Raw genomic sequence first — 16,991 nt, forward strand, 5'->3', positions numbered from 1 at the left:
AATCGAGACGAGAGAGCACAACGTGCACCATCGTGGGAAAAAACAAATTCAATCCGATTGAATAATTTTTTTCCCACAATTTTGCACTGAGTGGGGAAGCGTTAGAGAAGAACACATGGAAACGAAGGGAAAAAAAAAGGGGCCTCCAAACGGTATTAGGGAATATTACCTCATTGAGTCCAAAATCTCACTCGTTCCTACAAAATTTTAACCATCCGAACAGGTGGGTGGTGGCTTTGTCTACGATGACATCGCTACACAGAGCCAAAACACAACTGTCGTCTCAAACAATCTCTAAACATATTTAGAGAAATATATTTTGGAATCAGGCGTATCTCTGCACTTCTTTTAAAAAGGCGCCCCACGCGTGTCGTGATATCAGCAGGGCCTGAAAGTCAACACGGGTAGAAAATAAAATAAAATAAAACTCATATCATGTCGTTTTCTCTTTTCAAATTTTGCTTCTTTCCGAGACACACACATTTATTTATTGCTAAACCCATTTTGCCATCCTCTCTCTCCTCTCGCACTTCTCCAAAAATTGCTGTTATAGAATATATAGATTTGGTTGGCCAGCTAATTCATCTAAACCCTAATTAATTTTCTCTAAGACCTGTTCTTCCACTTCCCCACCCCTTTTCTGCTTTCGTTTCTGAAAGTGGTGCCTTTTCCGGAGAGTTTCAGTTTCAGGGTGTTTTGCGCGAAAGAGCGGATAATTAGAGAGAGAAAATTGGTGTGATTTGTGGATTTGTTTATTGGCTCTTTCAATGACGAGGTTTTGTTGCTTCGGGGGATCTCAGGTATGTTACTGCCTGAATCTAGTACTTCGTTTATCTTGTTCAATTAGATGTGTTCTGCCTGTTTGAATTTTCATGCTCGATTTGCCTTCCTTACTGAATGTTTCGGATCTGAAGTATTCGTTTATTAATTAGTTTATTTGTATTCCCTTTCGAGTCTTATCAAGTTGGTATTTCGTAGAATTTATTTCATATTTAGGTTCCCATGGAAAATATTAACAGTTAACAAAATTAGTGTCGCAGTGAAGTGTTTTTAGTTGTTCGATGCAGTTATTGTGAAATTTCTAAACTTTATCCTAAATTGCCTTTTGTTTCTTGTTGGAACTTTTTTCTTATAAATTACTTCAGTATCTGTTCTTGGTATATTAATAGAAGTGCATGAATGCCATTTTCCCCTCATTACACAACAAAGTACAATTTTCTCTGTTTGATTTTGAATACTTATAAATGCACTAAAAAAGGTATTTTTCCTTGAAGAATTTTAGGAATTATGTATAGAACCCACTCCTTGAAACTGTGTTTATTGTATCTGTTTTGTTATCTGTAGCAAGCTGCATATCATGATGCAACTTATAAGGGCAAGGGGAAAGGCAGTGAAAGTCATCCAAAAGTAAATTACGGTTGTAGCCTTGTTAAAGGGAAGGCGAGCCATCCAATGGAAGACTACCATGTGGCTAAATTTGTACAAACAAAGGGTGAACAGCTCGGTCTCTTTGCCATTTTTGATGGCCATTTGGGAGAAAAAGTGCCCGCTTATTTGCAAAAGCATCTTTTCTCCAATATTATGAAGGAGGTACAGTTTGAATTTCACTTTTGTTGGATTTATGTGAAAATGGATACACAGATTGGTAAAACCGCCCTTACCATCTTGCCCTAAGGAAAAATAAAAATCAAAACACATCAATTGCATGTGAGGTTGACCTCATTGATAAGGACCAAAATCTGAGTCAAGAAAAAGGAACAACAAGATATTCTTGAAGGTATCTTTTGACCCATACAAAACTGAAGTTATCTCATATATATTCTGACATAGCTTCAAAGCTACTACTATGGTTATCTATATTCACATCTCCAATATCTTGAAATATCTTCAAAGCTACTACTATATGGTTATCTATATTCACACTAAGCCACCAAATCGTTGTCACAAAATTTTTATATATATTTTTTTTTCAGGAAGATTTTTGGACGCACCCGGAGCAGGCAATTTCAAGGGCTTATGAAAAAACTGACAAGGCAATTTTGTCTCAGAGCCCAGAGTTGGGGCGGGGTGGGTCGACAGCCGTTACAGCCATTTTGTTCATGAACCGAGGGAAGCTCTGGGTGGCCAATGTTGGCGACTCCCGGGCTGTCATGGCCAGAGGTGGGGCCGTCATACAGATGACCGTCGACCATGAACCCAGCTCTGAGAAGGGTGCTATTGAGAACAGAGGCGGTTTTGTTTCTAACTTGCCTGGTACCTGTTTTGACCTTTTCCTTGCATATATATTTTGTGCATTTCTGGTCAGCTTGTTTGATTTATTTATTTGTTTTATGTTCTTCTTGGGATAAGTATTGACTAGTGGTTTGGTCCATGAAGAAAAGAATATTCAATCGCAATCCAAGTTTTTTTTTAAGACATTGAAGTGTTGCCATGGGTATTATTGGAACAGAAAGTCAAAGTTAGCTTTGCAGTATGAGGCAGTGCTGCCTTGAATTTGACCTACAATGATCGGTGCTTAACAGATTGATTATGCTTATACGCCATGCAAACATAAGTTAGGAGGATTATTGTGTAAGCCACCATAATTATATCATGTTCTGGCATGCACTACCCAATATTTCAACAAAGAAGTGCCAGTGATGAAGGGACCTAGTCTTGCTGTCTTTTATAGATGAAGTACTTTTTTATGCACTAATTTCACTTGACAAGCTGTCAATAATTTTAATCTAGAAGGTACCAATAATGACTTGATTTTCTTTCTTTATGATTTTATAACAAGTTCCTTTAATATGTCATCAGGGGATGTACCAAGAGTGAATGGTCAATTAGCTGTTTCTCGGGCTTTTGGGGACAAGAGTCTAAAATCGCACTTGCGATCTGATCCGGACATTAGATTTTCTGATACCAATGCTGATGCTGAGTTACTTATCCTTGCCAGTGACGGTTTATGGAAGGTTTGGGCTTTTCTTGTAATTGCAATTTAGTTGTTTTGTCCAGGTGCCAATAGTGGTACATGCTGAAATCTGATAATTGTTAAGCAGTTATTCACCTTTTAATCAAGAAAAGAAAATGCAAATACCAGGATTGGACTAGTTCCTATTTCCTAACAAACATATATTTATTGTTTCTATTAGGTCATGAAAAATGAAGAGGCTGTTGAAATTGCACGAAAGATTAAAGACCCAAATGCTGCAGCTAGGCAGCTAACAACTGAAGCTCTGAATAGAAATAGCAAGGATGATATCTCCTGCATTGTAGTCCGATTTAGGTCTTAGTTCATTTTTTATATGAAAAATTATTCTTTGTTCTATTAACAATTTGGTTTGTTTGAGGTGGATGTGGTTTTTAAAGGAGGGGTTTCTACAGTTGTACTCATCCCTCTCACCTCTCTTGTAAATGCTTTCTAGTTCTACGTGGTGCTTGGTGTGGCTGAGTTTTCAAAATATTTTTTTAGGCTGAAAAAAATCCAACTTGATTGATTAGTGTAGAGGTTTGGAAATATGTTGCATTAGTAATCCCAAACAAGTAACAATCAATTGTTAGTTGGGTTGGCAGACATTTACAATTTGGCAGGTATAGCTTTGACATCATTTTGAATTAAAAAAAAAATTAAAAACTATTTCCAACTGTAGTTATGCTGGCAATATTGCCAGTATATATATCTCTTTGACTTTCGCGTTCTTTCTTGGGTGTTCCTTTGTTTAAGTAAAGAAAGATTCAAGCTTTTCATTTTCATAAGTAATAGCTAGTTTTAATTTTCAATTTACAACATTTCACATGGAAGTATCGTCTTAACCAACTGCAGATAGTTCTCTTCTAGAATGCTTCTTTCCCTTGAAATTAATAAAATAAATGCGGGTTCAGTACCATGAATATGTCAAGCTGGAGCAGTGGAGCTGTGCACTTGTACTATTTTAAGGAATTTTTTTTATAAACATAATTAGAAAAAAGTTTTTCATGTGCACTTGTCTTAGATAGTAAACTTTCGGTTACAGCCGTTTTCACATATTTTGAAAAAAAAATACGTTGAAAAAATATAAAAATACTTGGAACCGAATTGCCATTTCGGTTCAAAAAAAAAATAATAATTCGGGACTGAAATGGCATTTTAGTTCTTATGATTTTTGTAAAAAAAAAGAAGTAATAATGTTGGTTTCATAAAAATAATTTTTCTAATTATGGTTTATAAAAAAAATTCTATTTTAGTAGCATGATTCGTATGAGATTACGTCACTAAGATAGAATTTTTTTTTTTTTTAATTTGAGTTTTGTTATCTTTAACATTCATTTCTTTTTAGATATTATTTGGAAGAAGTTAAGCGTTTTTTTTTTTTTTTTTTTATTTATAAAGAGGCTAAATTCATAACTATCTGTATCAGATCTATCACCTATAGTTCATTAGAATAGTTGTAACTTAATATTCTCCGAGATTGGAAAGCAGAGACATGGTAAACAATCGGCCATTTTTATTAATAACCCAAAATAAAAAGTTTTTTTACAAAAATAACCTCAAAATCTGAGTTTTTTCAAATATAACCAAACCGCCAGGGTTGCTGGCGGTCCACTTCTATAGCGGACCGCAAGGGACACGGGCGGTCCGCTATTTTTTTTTTTTTTAGAGATCTGATTTTTTCTTAATATTTTCATTTGTGAAGTTTTAGTTTTTTTTTGTTTAGGGTATTTGTCAAAAAATTAAGGACTTAGCCTTTATTAAAAAAATTTCAAGTTCTGACAGCTAGGGCGGTCCACTAGGGACCAGACCGCTAGTATCCCTGGCGGTCCGCTAGCTGTCTTATAAGCACGCTTTCTCTCTTTCTCCAGCACACAGTCTCATTTGTTAAACCACAGAGAAGAAAGAGAGAGCGATTTTGAAGCGATTTTAGGCGATTTAGAGGCGATTGCTACAGGTATTTTATTTTTTATTTAATTATTTTATGTTTAATTTTTAATTAATAATTATTATACCCGCAGTATGTAAATACTATAAATTAGTCTTTAATTAATATTATAATTAACTTTTAAATTGCAAAAAATAATGAATCTATTATACTGTAATTCTTATGAATTTTTTTTTTAAATGTAGTTTGTTAAGGAAAAAATGCTGGTTGCACTGTACGTGGGCGGTAAGCTAACTAAGGGTGTAGAGGACGTGTATTACTCGAAAGATGCCTCATTCAGCTTGCAGGTTAATGAAAGAACCACATTTATTGAACTTAAACAACTAGTATACGAAAAGACTGGTGTAAACCCCAACCGGTATGACTTAGAATTGGCTACCCGAATTGACACACAACGGGCTGGGGCGGGTAGACCTTACTTTGTGAGTTTTCCTATAACAGATGAGGAGTTGTGGAAGGCTGTGTACCAACAATTTGAGTCTAGGGGGGTCGCGATGATAGACTTATATTCCAGGAGGGTTCCCCAGGCCGGGGCTAGACCTTTTAGTGCGGCTGGGGCTGGACCTTCTAGGGCTCCCCCTGCTGGACCTTCAGGTTATGACAATTCGGCTTATGACAGCATCACTAATTGCCAATGCAATTGAGGCAGACATTAAGTTGGACCCATCGATGAGCATCAAGGCGGTGGTTATGGCCGTCAGACACAAATACATACATGTAATTCCAAAATATAACAGGTTGTTGAGAGGTCGTGAACTTGCGATTTGCAGAATATTCGGTAGTTGGAAGGATTCATACAACTATCTGGCACCATTGCTCCAGGCCATGGCAAGTACAAATCTTGGCACTGTATTTCAGCGGTGGCATGGCCCCATTTATGACAGTAATGGAGTACTAATAGAGGGAGTTCAACAATTCAAGGGCATAGCATGGGCTTTTGGTCCTTGTATCCAAGCTGTGCCATTCATCAGACCCGTTATCAGCATTGATGCATGCTTCATGTCTGGCCGTTACGAGGGGAGGCTACTGATAGCATGTGCATATGATGCTGAGAACCAGCTGTTGTCTTTGGCGTTTGCAATTGTTCAGAAAGAGGATGGTGAGAACTGGGGATTCTTTATGCAGTTTTTAAGAAGACGGGTGATTGGGCCAACAAAGTTTTTCTCTGTAATATCAGACCAGCACAAAGGAATAAAATATGTTTTTGATCGGGAAGAATATGGTTGGTCAACACATACTGGCGAGTGTGTGCACAGGTTGTGTATGCAACACGTTGCGGAGAACCTTAGCATGGCAACCGGACACGATACATGGGTCCTAGAAACATTCAGACGTAATTGCAAAAAGAAGAAGCCGAGAAGGGTGGAAGAGATGAGTAGAGAATTTGCAAAGGTATGTGTTTGTTAATTGTTTACATGTCTTATTGTACTTCGTGGACATATTTTTATTTTAATTGTTTACTTATATTATTTTATTTCCTTATTTATATGTAGTATATGCCGAAAGCAAATCTCTACTTAATGAAGGTGGGCAAAAATAATCCCAGAGATGTCCAAGAGCCACCAGCATACGAGAAAATATATCAAGCACGTGATGGAGGTTACCGTTGGGGAATTATGACCACCAACGGTTCTGAATCGCTGAATGCAGTCTTCAAGGAGAGCCGGACGTTGCCTGTGGCTGCAGTTGTAGAAGACACTTTCTACAAGTTAAATACCTAGTTTCACTATGTCGCTGACATGTATCGTACCGATTACCTTGCTTCTACTTGGGGTGGATCTTTCCATTCTTATCCCAACCAGCATGAGTGGCCTGCGTATGTCGGTGATAGAATACTCCCTTCAGAAGGATGGATAAGGAAGGGGAGGAGGAGACACAAACGTGCTATAATGACCATGGACGAGATGGGTGGTAGGAGGCCATCGGGAAATCAGGCTCGCCGTTCCGTTTCTGACAGGCGCAGGGCAGGTATGTAGCATTTTTTGAAATTAATTTATGATTTTATTATATTAATAACTGAATTCTGTTGTTATGTTCAGATGCCATAAACGAACACAATGAAAGAGAAAATGCGAGAGTTGTTGCTGAAGCAACTGGTAGAACACAACCACCTCTTGCGACCCAATCATCTAGTAGCCAAGGGTCTGCAAGTACTGCTGCTCCTACAGCTGGCACCAGAAAATCTTCTCGTCTATTGGGTCTATTCCGACGTCGTGAAAGATGAACTTATTATTTTGCTTAGGTGAACTAAGTTATGAATATTTGTGAACTTCAGTTGTATCGTTGAACTTTAATTGTATTTGTGAACTTATTATTCCGACGTCGTGAAAGATACGTTGTAATTTCAGAAAACCGTTTCGATGTAAAGCAGAAAAAACATAAAAACCAACATGAAATATAAAATAAAACTGCAATCATAATAAAGAGCAACAGTCCAAAATACATCATAAAAAAACTGCAATCATAATAAATACATTATAAAAAAACTGTATATGTATATATGTATGTGTATGTGTATGTGTATATGTATGTATGTATATATGTATGTATGTATGTATATATGTATATATTATACATATATTATAAAAACCGAAAAAAGATAAGAAGACCAACAAGCTGTCAGAACTTAAAATTTTTTTAATAAAGGCCAAGTCCTTAATTTTTTGACAAATACCCTAAACAAAAAAAAACTAAAACTTCACAAATGAAAATATTAAGAAAAAATCAGATCTCTAAAAAAAAAAAAAAAAAAATAGCGGACCGCCCGTGTCCCTGGCGGTCCGCTATAGAAGTGGACCGCCAGCAACCCTGGCAGTTTGGTTATATTTGAAAAAACTCAGATTTTGAGGTATTTTTTGTAAAAAACCTTTTTTTTTGGGTTATTAATAAAAATGGCCGGTAAACAATAGAGCATAAAGTTGAATCCGAGTTATTTTCCTTAGGCCTGTTTTAATGTTTCCTCAAGAAATGGATTTTAATGTGTAATAGAGAGAATTCAACGACCGGGCCCAAAGAAATTCATAGAGGGGCCAAGGTTTGTAATACCTGGTAGGCATTAAACCTGGCTAACATGCTCTTAAATTAAATTACAATGAATATTTATACGTTTCTCCAATCACTGTGGGTTAACGTTTTTTTTCAATTTCAAATGTTTTTTTTTGTCACTTGATTAAATGTTAATTCTTACAAATTAGCGTTCATGTTCTTACTTCTTTTTTTTTTTTCTATGTTAGATAACAAGTTATTATTCGAAGCGCACAGAAAAAATGTAGTTTTCGATGACATGATATTCATATTATGATTAATAAATATAAAATAATGAAGAGATTGACCGGTAACATATAGGACTGTCAATAATATTATGTCCAGAGGCAGAATCAGATTTTTGAACTATAAATATCAAATACATATGAGAGTCAATTATATAAATTTTCTTGTAAAAAATGAAGATTAATTTTAAAGTAACATTACATTTTACTCTTAATTATATAGAAAAACATACATAAATATAAATTTTATATAAATAAGTGGGAGTCAATTGATCCCATTATTCCTTCTTACATCCGTCATTGGCTATGTCTATGCACAACATCAATCAAATAGTAGGACTTCAAAATTATTTTTAAAAATTCAAAAGCCAATTCAAAAAACTCAGTCCATCTACATATTGAAGCTTCTTTTTTTTTTTTTTTGTAGAACCAAAGGTAACAGTTTTTTAAGATTTTTACTATTTTCTAATAGGAAGAAAATTATTTCTATTAGATGATCTAGAATTTTCAAATTTACTATCTAAGACAACTAGTAAAAAAAGTTAAATGAAATATATAAATCTTATTTTGAGCTGGGTTGTAACATACTTTAATTTGAATTCACCTGATAAATATTTCAAAACATTTCCCATTTAATATCTAATACTTATATCATTGTTAAGCAATTGTCACGTCAAAAAATATATATTATTGAATTTTCCTTAATAAAATCGATAATAAAAGTCTATTCTATACAGTTTAGCTTTTGCGAGCTTTTTGTAACTGCTAAGAGTGTTTTTCAGTTAAAATAATCCAATGATCCAAGTGCAGCCATTATTTCCAGTGTCAATATCTAACCACTTAATTATCGACACCAGCAGTGACGTGACGTGACGATGAACAAAGAAAAGAGAAAAAGAACAAACTAGTTTATTAGGGAATTTTTTTTTGGTAGTAATTAGCAGAAAAGTAGAGAGAGAAACAGAAAGAGTACACTATTTTTTATATGCATAGTAAGATCGGTATGAACAGTACCGATCCTAACTTTTTTTTTTTTTTTTTTTTTGTTTAGTTAGGATCGGTACTGTTCATACCGATCCTAATTTTTTTTTCTTTTTTACAGAGTTTGAATTAATATTTTAAAATAGAACAAAGTTAAAAAAAAAAAAAAAAAATGGTTAGGATCGGTATGAACAGTACCGATCCTAACTTAAAAAAAAAAAAAAAAAAAAAAATTAGGATCGGTACTGTTCATACCGATCTTATTATGCATATAAAAAATAGTGTACTCTCTCTGTTTCTCTCTCTTCTTTTCTGCTAATTACTATCAAAAAAAATTTCCCAGTTTATTACGCTTCCAATCGCGCCTTCCATCAAAACAAAGCACATTAATCCATCCCAAAGCCCCCAATTGAAATTCCGACCAATTCATGCCCCGTGCACGGTGGCTGAGCGTCACCGCCGCGCGTGACCGCTGCTATCGCCGCTCTTTCACCTCCTCCGGTCTCCGTCCCTCCTTCTTCCCTCTGACAGATGGGGCCACCGTGCACATCTGGGTACCCGCCTCTCCCGCACCCTCCTCTCGCCCCGCGCTTGTGCTATTGCATGGATTCGGCGCGCGGGCCACATGGCAGTGGAGCCCCTTTCTCAGGCCTCTCATTCGGGCCGGGTTTGATCTCTACGTGCCCGATTTACTCTTTTTCGGCGATTCCTCTTCTCCCGCTGCTGAGCGCTCTGATACTTACCAAGCCAGGTGTGCTCTCTTCTCCGTTCACTTCATTTTTTCAAACTTAAAAAGTTGTTCTTAGTGGAACCACATTACACCTTTTTTTTTTGGGGGGGGGGGGGGGGGGGGTGGGGGTCATGACAGTTAGACCACTGTTCCAGTCAAACAGTAATTCTTGAAAAATAATTAGTTGCAGCTTGCAAGTTTTATTTTCTTTAACATGTTCAATTGTGCTTTTGCTCTAGTTTCTGCATTGCAAGAAATAAAGTTTGGATCCTTTTTTTAAGGAAATATTTATAAAAAAATCCAACAATTCGTTGTTGATCATAAACAAAAGATACTCATGCTGTTCATTTAAAATGCAAAACTAAACTAGATGCATTAGACCAGGTCAGTGATGGAAGCTCTGACATTAGCTGGGCTTGACCATTTTGGCATGGTTGGGATCAGCTATGGTGGCTTTGTTGCATACCAAATGGCAGCTATGTATCCAAATTCTGTTGATAAACTGGTCATGGTATCGGCTGGGGTGTGCCTCGAGGAGTCTGACCTGGAAGCCGGGCTGTTTGGTGTGTCTGATGTGGCAGAGGCTGCCAGACTCTTGGTGCCACAACAACCTGACGATGTCAGACAGCTTGTCAAATTGACATTCTGTAAGCCACCTATTGTCATGCCTACCTGCTTCATCCGAGATTATATCCAGGCAAGTGTTAAATTCTTAGAGATGGGTACTGGACATTTTGGTAACTACCTAGATCCATGCTAATCCAGTATCATAAAGTAGTCGTATTGGTAGCTAGTGTTTGCTTAGTTAGGATTAATGTATGGTTATAAATACAGTTGAATTGGTGTGCATTTGGAATTTTGTAATTTGTACTTCTCTGTTGGAAAAAAGTAAAAATCTGAAACCTTTAGGTATGTATAATTTATGTTATTTATTTGCATGATTCATTCAAATGACAGGTTATGTGTACTGAAAATGTAAAAGAGAAAAGAGAGCTGCTTTATGCTTTGATCAATGGTAGAAAATTGGCTGAGCTACCTAAAATTAATCAGGTATCTTTCTCGGCCATCAAGCTTGAATTTGCTTTTCCAATTATAGGTATAATGTCATTTATGCCCATTATTTAAGCATCATGTAACATATATATTAATGCAAAAGAATGTGTATTGTAATTTGGACTGCAAGAAAAAACCGTAGTAGCTCGTTACTCGCGTGGGATTGATTCGAAAGAAACTCATAATTATCTCACTCGAGCTAATGACGAGCCGAGCTAGCCAGTTCAATTTCTTCATGAGCTGAGTTCGAGTTTGTCTCAGCTCGGCTTATTTTGGATCAGTTCATTAACAAGTTACCGTTGATAACTTCATTTTATAATAACCCTATTCCCTCCCTGTCCTTACCCTCCTCTCTCGCGGATCATGCCCTTCTCCTTCTTATTACCGGGGAAGTGTGAGCTTCGGTATCCTTGATGTGCTGCTGGGCTACATTGACCACCCCCATGACCACGAAGCCATCTCCCTGGTGTGCTGCCGCTGGCACCCTTACCCTGGACCACTTGACCATCGCCACGTCCTACTCAACCTCCCTTGGTGGCCTTGCCCAGAAGTTTACCTGCCTTGTCTCCCTCAAACCCAAGCTTCGCGCCTCCATGTTCAACCTCATTCCTTCCAACTGCTGTGTGTGTGGGTGGGGTGGGGTGTTGGGGGGGGCAGTGCTGGTAGAGGTGAAAACAGATCGAATATTAAACTTGATACGGATCGAATATCCATTTTCAATACTATTATTTATTAAAAAACATAGAAATATTATTAAAAAATATGAAAGTTCATGATATTTATGAATAACATAATTTTTTTCATAATATATATTAAATTATTTGGTATATATCTACTATTCGGATATGGATAATTATAATTTAAACCATATCCATACCAGTATCCGCCAAGATATTCGGATATCGGATATCTGGATTTAATTTTCGAATATGGATCCGGATTCGGTCGGATATAACCGTTTTCACCCCTAGCTGCCGGCCTCTGGCCTGACCATTAAAGGAGCTCTTGATGAGCTAAACAAGCTAGCTCGTTTCATAACGAGTCAATCTCAAGCTAGGTATTTTAGCTCGAAATTGAAGTCAGATTCCTGGCTCAGCTCGTTATATTTGTGAGCTGAGTCGAGTTGGACCTAGCTCGCTCGAGCTCGGCTCATTTGCAGCCTGATTTGTAATCTTTAATACATGTAAACCTGTGGGTGTTCTCTCCCTCTTCCAAATATCTTGAAACCCTACCTTTTTCGTTGAATTTGTATAGAGATAAATTTTTGGAATGAACCAATTGGTCTTTTAGAGGTAAATGAGGGTCACCAGAGGATCTTTTTTCATGTTGTACTGAAATCCCTTTTTACATATGATATACATGGTGTTTTTAATTTTGCAGGGCTGTGCATGGCATCAAAGTAATTTTTTTCCCGTTTGCATTTATAACATGTTTTATATTATTAGGAAACCTTGATAGTTTGGGGGTACGAGGATAAGGTATTTCCATTGGAGCTTTGTCACAGATTGAAAAGGTCTGGTTGTAATTTGACATTTCATATTTTATGGTTCCCGTTTTTTAAACTGTTTGAGAAAATAACTATAAAAAGCTTTTCAGGCATTTGGGCGATAACTCACGCCAAGTTGTAGTAAATAATGCTGGCCATGCCATAAATCTTGAGAAACCAAAGGAATTGTGCAACATCATAAAGCAATATTTTATGGATGACTCTTTCAAAAAATATGAACGTTACAATGGCCACTGTCATGAGGTGTGCATTTAATGTTGTATTTTTGGATTAAAATTTTCTAGAATTTTTTATTTATGAAAAATAAGGATGAAGTCCTTATTTGCTTTGATTTTCTAGAATCTTAAGATCTATTTGGTTTTTTATCTGGATTTTAGGGAAAGTGGAGGGACTGCATGAGAAGATTTGCAAGCTCAAGTATAAAGAAAATTGATTCTGGTCGCCCGCTGTTATAGTTATAATTTTTTTGTTTGTTTATTTATTTATATAATTTCACATAATTAATTTTTTTCCCTTTCTCCTACATGCTGTGTTGCCGTTTATATATGCTGTATTCCAATTTTATACAAGTACATGAATGAAACTAATACAGTTTGGTTGTGTCAAAACTTAATATATCAATATCATTGTGGACTGATTCAATACCTAGATATTTTTTTATTATAGTTGGGGGTCAAGTTACCCAACTGTTTTTTATATCCATGAGGAATCTCCATCAAGGTTTCAAATGTGCGACTTCTCACACAAAGAGCATTGTCTTTGTCATTAGATCAAAGACTAGATCTCCAATACCTAGATATTTGTAATCATACAATAATTTTTTTTTACATTATAAGTCAGTTGATATTGGTATTTAATTTAGTTTCAATTTCACTTGCACAGTTGCAGAATGCCACTTATATGAAGTAGAACCCTGCAAAAGGATAAATAAGTTGCATTCCCCTGGTTGGTTGCTTTCCTCATTTGCATGGTACCACTGGTGCCTGTGATGTTTTGGGCAAAGACTAATATCATGGCATGTTAAGGCCATGAAATCTTCTTGCAAGTTGCAACAGCTAAAGAATAAATAAACCGAAACAAGTAGCCATGAATAAAGAATAAAAAAAATTGCTCAGAGCTTTTCTAAAGTTGGAAACACCAAAGACAACAAGGGTATACTCTCTGTTATGAACTATTATTCCAAACTATATTGAAATTAGGAAAAATATATTATTCCAAATAAGGGCTAGTTATTCTGCTATTGTCATTTTCCCTGCTTCTACCAAGTCCTAAAAAAAAAAAAAAATCCTAATATTGTCATATTTGTATGCTCCCCAAAACAATTAAAGTTATTCAGTTGAACACTTGAACTCCTGAGTGATCCCTACAAGCATTACAGCTCCATTCCTTCTATAAATAGTAGAACATTATAAATCATAAATTAAATAAATTAAAATAACAGTTGAACTGTTATAACTGTCATTTCCTTTGCAGATATGCCATTACCATCTCACCTTCTTATAAGTATATCACCAAGCATCTCAACCTTCACACACACACACACACACACACAGAGCAAATTACAGTGACAATAGTTCTACAAAAGGAACAAAAGTACAAAACATGGACAAGCTCTTGGCCATGTTGATTTTCCGTTTGGCCCCAGCTAATATCTTTGGCTATGTGATGATGCCAACCGAGGCTTCCAAGACAAAAAAGATCAATGGAGATGCGGAGAGCCAGAAAACAAGGAGTTCAACAAATGGTCAAAAGGAGGATACAGAGGTGCAGAGGCCGCATGTTGCGTTTGCACCAGCATTCGATGGAGTGTATTGTTTTGAGACGATTGTTTTGCATTAGGATTTGTTTGTGTCATCTTGATTTATCTAATTTTAATTACTTTGTGTTTGAGATCAATGTAGAGATTGGTAGGTGGTTGTTCTTTAATGAATTGTTTTGCATTATGCAAAAGAAAATTGTTTTTCCAATATGAACCGGACATATTGACGAGCTGCACGCAGATTTTGTTTCCCCATAAAGTAGGACTAACAAAATGACGCCCTATATATTGGGTTAGAAATTCTAATAATGAATATTTGAACAATCTTTACAATATATTTTAAAATTAATTTTAATTTTTGAAAAATATAGAAGCAAATTTATAGACATATTGTTGGATTTTCATTTGCAGAATTAAAAAATTATTCTAGAAGGTATTAGTAAGTAATACATGTGTCATACGTATCATGTAAGAACCCTGTTACTATAAGAACATCAAATCATTCCTTATAAATGGGAAGAGAATAATAAAATTACTAAGTTACTCGGTTATCAGAATAAATAAATAAATAAATAATAGCCAGATAAAGATTTGAATGATGGAGTTGGGCTACGTATTTCGTCAAGTAAAACGAGTGTTTTACTTCACGTCTATATTTTTAATTTCAAAATTTAAAACGTCGATCCGAACTACTGAAGTTGATCTCCATATTAAATTGTACTTGCAAACCAAATTTTAAAATTTATAGAAAATTTTACTATTTTTTTGGAATTTTTAAAATCACTGATTTTCAAAAAACTGTAGACTATAAAAAATCAGTAATTTTAAAAAATTCCAAAAAATAGTAAAAAGTTTTTAAAAATTGTAAAATTTGATCTCCAATCACAATTTAATATGGAGATCAACTTAAACGATTCAAATTGATGTTTTGAATTTTGAAATTAAAGATATGAACATAAAGTTGTTTTCTTCGCAAAGTACCGTAGCTCAACTCTTGAATGATGTAACATTCCAAAAAGTTCGAAACTTACTGTTTAAAAAAAATAGCCAACTTTATTAGATGTGTAATTTGCCCGGTTTTTTTATTAATAGAAATAAAATAAATTAAATATTTAAAAAGAACACTACTTTTGAGTTTTTGCGAAAACTAAGTAGATCGGGCTCTGTAAACCCGTCCCACCGGACGGGTCCAATTGACCCGTCCCGGTTAATCGGATTAGCCGTTAACCAACATCACGGGAAAAAAAAAAAAATTCCCGGACGGATTTAAGCATCCCGTCCCGGACCTGAAAAAAAAAGAAAAAAAAATCTGGACAGGTTAAGTAACCCCGTCCAGAATTTCAAAGATTATATTATATTATATTATATTATTATATTATATTATATTATATTATGATTTTATATATATTATATATATATATATATTTTTTATATTATATTATTATATTAATATACTTATATATATATTATATTATGAATAGAACTAGTTTAGTTGTGCTTAAGTTCACCAATGTGTTTGGTGAGCTTAACTCCAAAACTTATTAAATCGGTTTCAAATGACGAATCCAAACCGTTAGAACCTGCCTATCTTGCGAGTGATGCGTCTACATGTGAAAATTTTAAACATTTGAATTAATTTAGTATAAAGTCAATCGGTCAAGATTAAAAGATTAATAAATTAATTTTAGTACATTTATTTTTTGAACATTTTTTTACCGCTTGACTTTATACTAAATTAATTTGAACGTTTAAAATTTTCACATGTAGATGCATCACTCGCAAGATAGGCAGGTTCTAACGGTTTGAATTCGTCATTTGAAACCGATTTAATAAGTTTTGGAGTTAAGCTCACCAAACACTTTGGTGAACTTAAGCACAACTAAACTAGTTCTATTCATAATATAATATATATATAAGTATATTAATATAATAATATAATATAAAAAACAAAAAATATATAATATATATAAAATCATAATATAATATAATATAATATAATATAATATAATATAATATAATATAATATAATATAATAATATAATATAATATAATATAATCTTTGAAATTCTGGACGGGGTTACTTAATCCGTCCAGATTTTCTTTTCTTTTCTTTTTTTCTTTTTTTTTTCAGGCCCGGGACGGGATGCTTAAACTTGTCCGGGAATTTTTTTTTTTTTTTTTTTCGTGATGTTGGTTAACGGCTAATCCGATTAACCGGGACGGGTCAATTGGACCCGTCCGGTGGGACGGGTTTACAGAGCCCGATCTACTTAGTTTTCGCAAAAACTCAAAAGTAGTGTTCTTTTAAAATATTTTATTTATTTTATTTCTATTAATAAAAAATTCGGTGTAATTTGCCCATAGGCTATTTTTATAGTTGTTCTAGAATCATTTGAACCATGGACCTTAGGCGCTCGTAAAGCCTTGGGCCCAATTTTATGCTGTTAAACAGTTCAAACTACAATACAAAGATTGCTAAACTGGACCAATTTCACATAAATAAATCACATTTTAGACCCAAAAAATAAAACAGTAGGAAGATTTGGTTTGGGTTTCATATCCAATTGTGAGGCCGAGGGTACGTAAATTATTTGCATCTAAATTTTCTCTGCCAGGTCCATAACAATATGAATTACTTTTGAAATAGAATTAATCAATTGCACCAACAGCATCATGGTAATTATTATATCTAAAACGACTGGTTCCAACTTCCAACAAGATGGCCAAGGATGGTCGTCTATGGTTAATAATTAAATATTATCCATAATCAATTCATTACTGCCGTACGAAATTA

The 16,991-nt window shown here is 34.9% G+C and overlaps 2 protein-coding genes and 1 long non-coding RNA gene across 3 annotated transcripts; 2 read left to right on the forward strand and 1 right to left on the reverse strand.

The window, feature by feature from the left end:
- Window positions 1–453: 453 nt before the first annotated feature.
- Window positions 454–3,443, forward strand: LOC144559251 (Protein phosphatase 2C family protein). The gene is made up of 5 exons (XM_078308261.1): window positions 454–800; window positions 1,345–1,590; window positions 1,974–2,253; window positions 2,800–2,954; window positions 3,135–3,443. Exons 1-5 carry the CDS (start codon window positions 768–770, stop codon window positions 3,273–3,275), a joined length of 855 nt encoding a protein of 284 aa, XP_078164387.1. The 5' UTR covers window positions 454–767; the 3' UTR covers window positions 3,276–3,443.
- On the reverse strand, window positions 1,609–2,050 carry LOC144559253 (uncharacterized). Its single transcript, XR_013513111.1, has 2 exons — window positions 1,924–2,050; window positions 1,609–1,866 (listed from the first exon to the last, which is right to left on the reverse strand). It is a non-coding gene; the product is annotated as an uncharacterized LOC144559253 (long non-coding RNA).
- Window positions 3,444–9,487: 6,044 nt separating the features above from the next.
- LOC144559260 (uncharacterized) lies at window positions 9,488–13,080 on the forward strand. Its single transcript, XM_078308272.1, has 6 exons — window positions 9,488–9,899; window positions 10,263–10,575; window positions 10,836–10,928; window positions 12,377–12,444; window positions 12,528–12,681; window positions 12,816–13,080. The coding sequence occupies exons 1-6, from the start codon at window positions 9,577–9,579 to the stop codon at window positions 12,891–12,893; spliced, it is 1,029 nt and encodes a 342-aa protein (XP_078164398.1). The 5' UTR covers window positions 9,488–9,576; the 3' UTR covers window positions 12,894–13,080.
- The last annotated feature ends 3,911 nt before the right edge of the window (window positions 13,081–16,991 follow it).

The sequence above is a fragment of the Carex rostrata genome, chromosome 9, assembly GCF_964058835.1.
Source record: "Carex rostrata chromosome 9, lpCarRost1.2, whole genome shotgun sequence".
Taxonomy (NCBI): Eukaryota; Viridiplantae; Streptophyta; class Magnoliopsida; order Poales; family Cyperaceae; genus Carex; species Carex rostrata.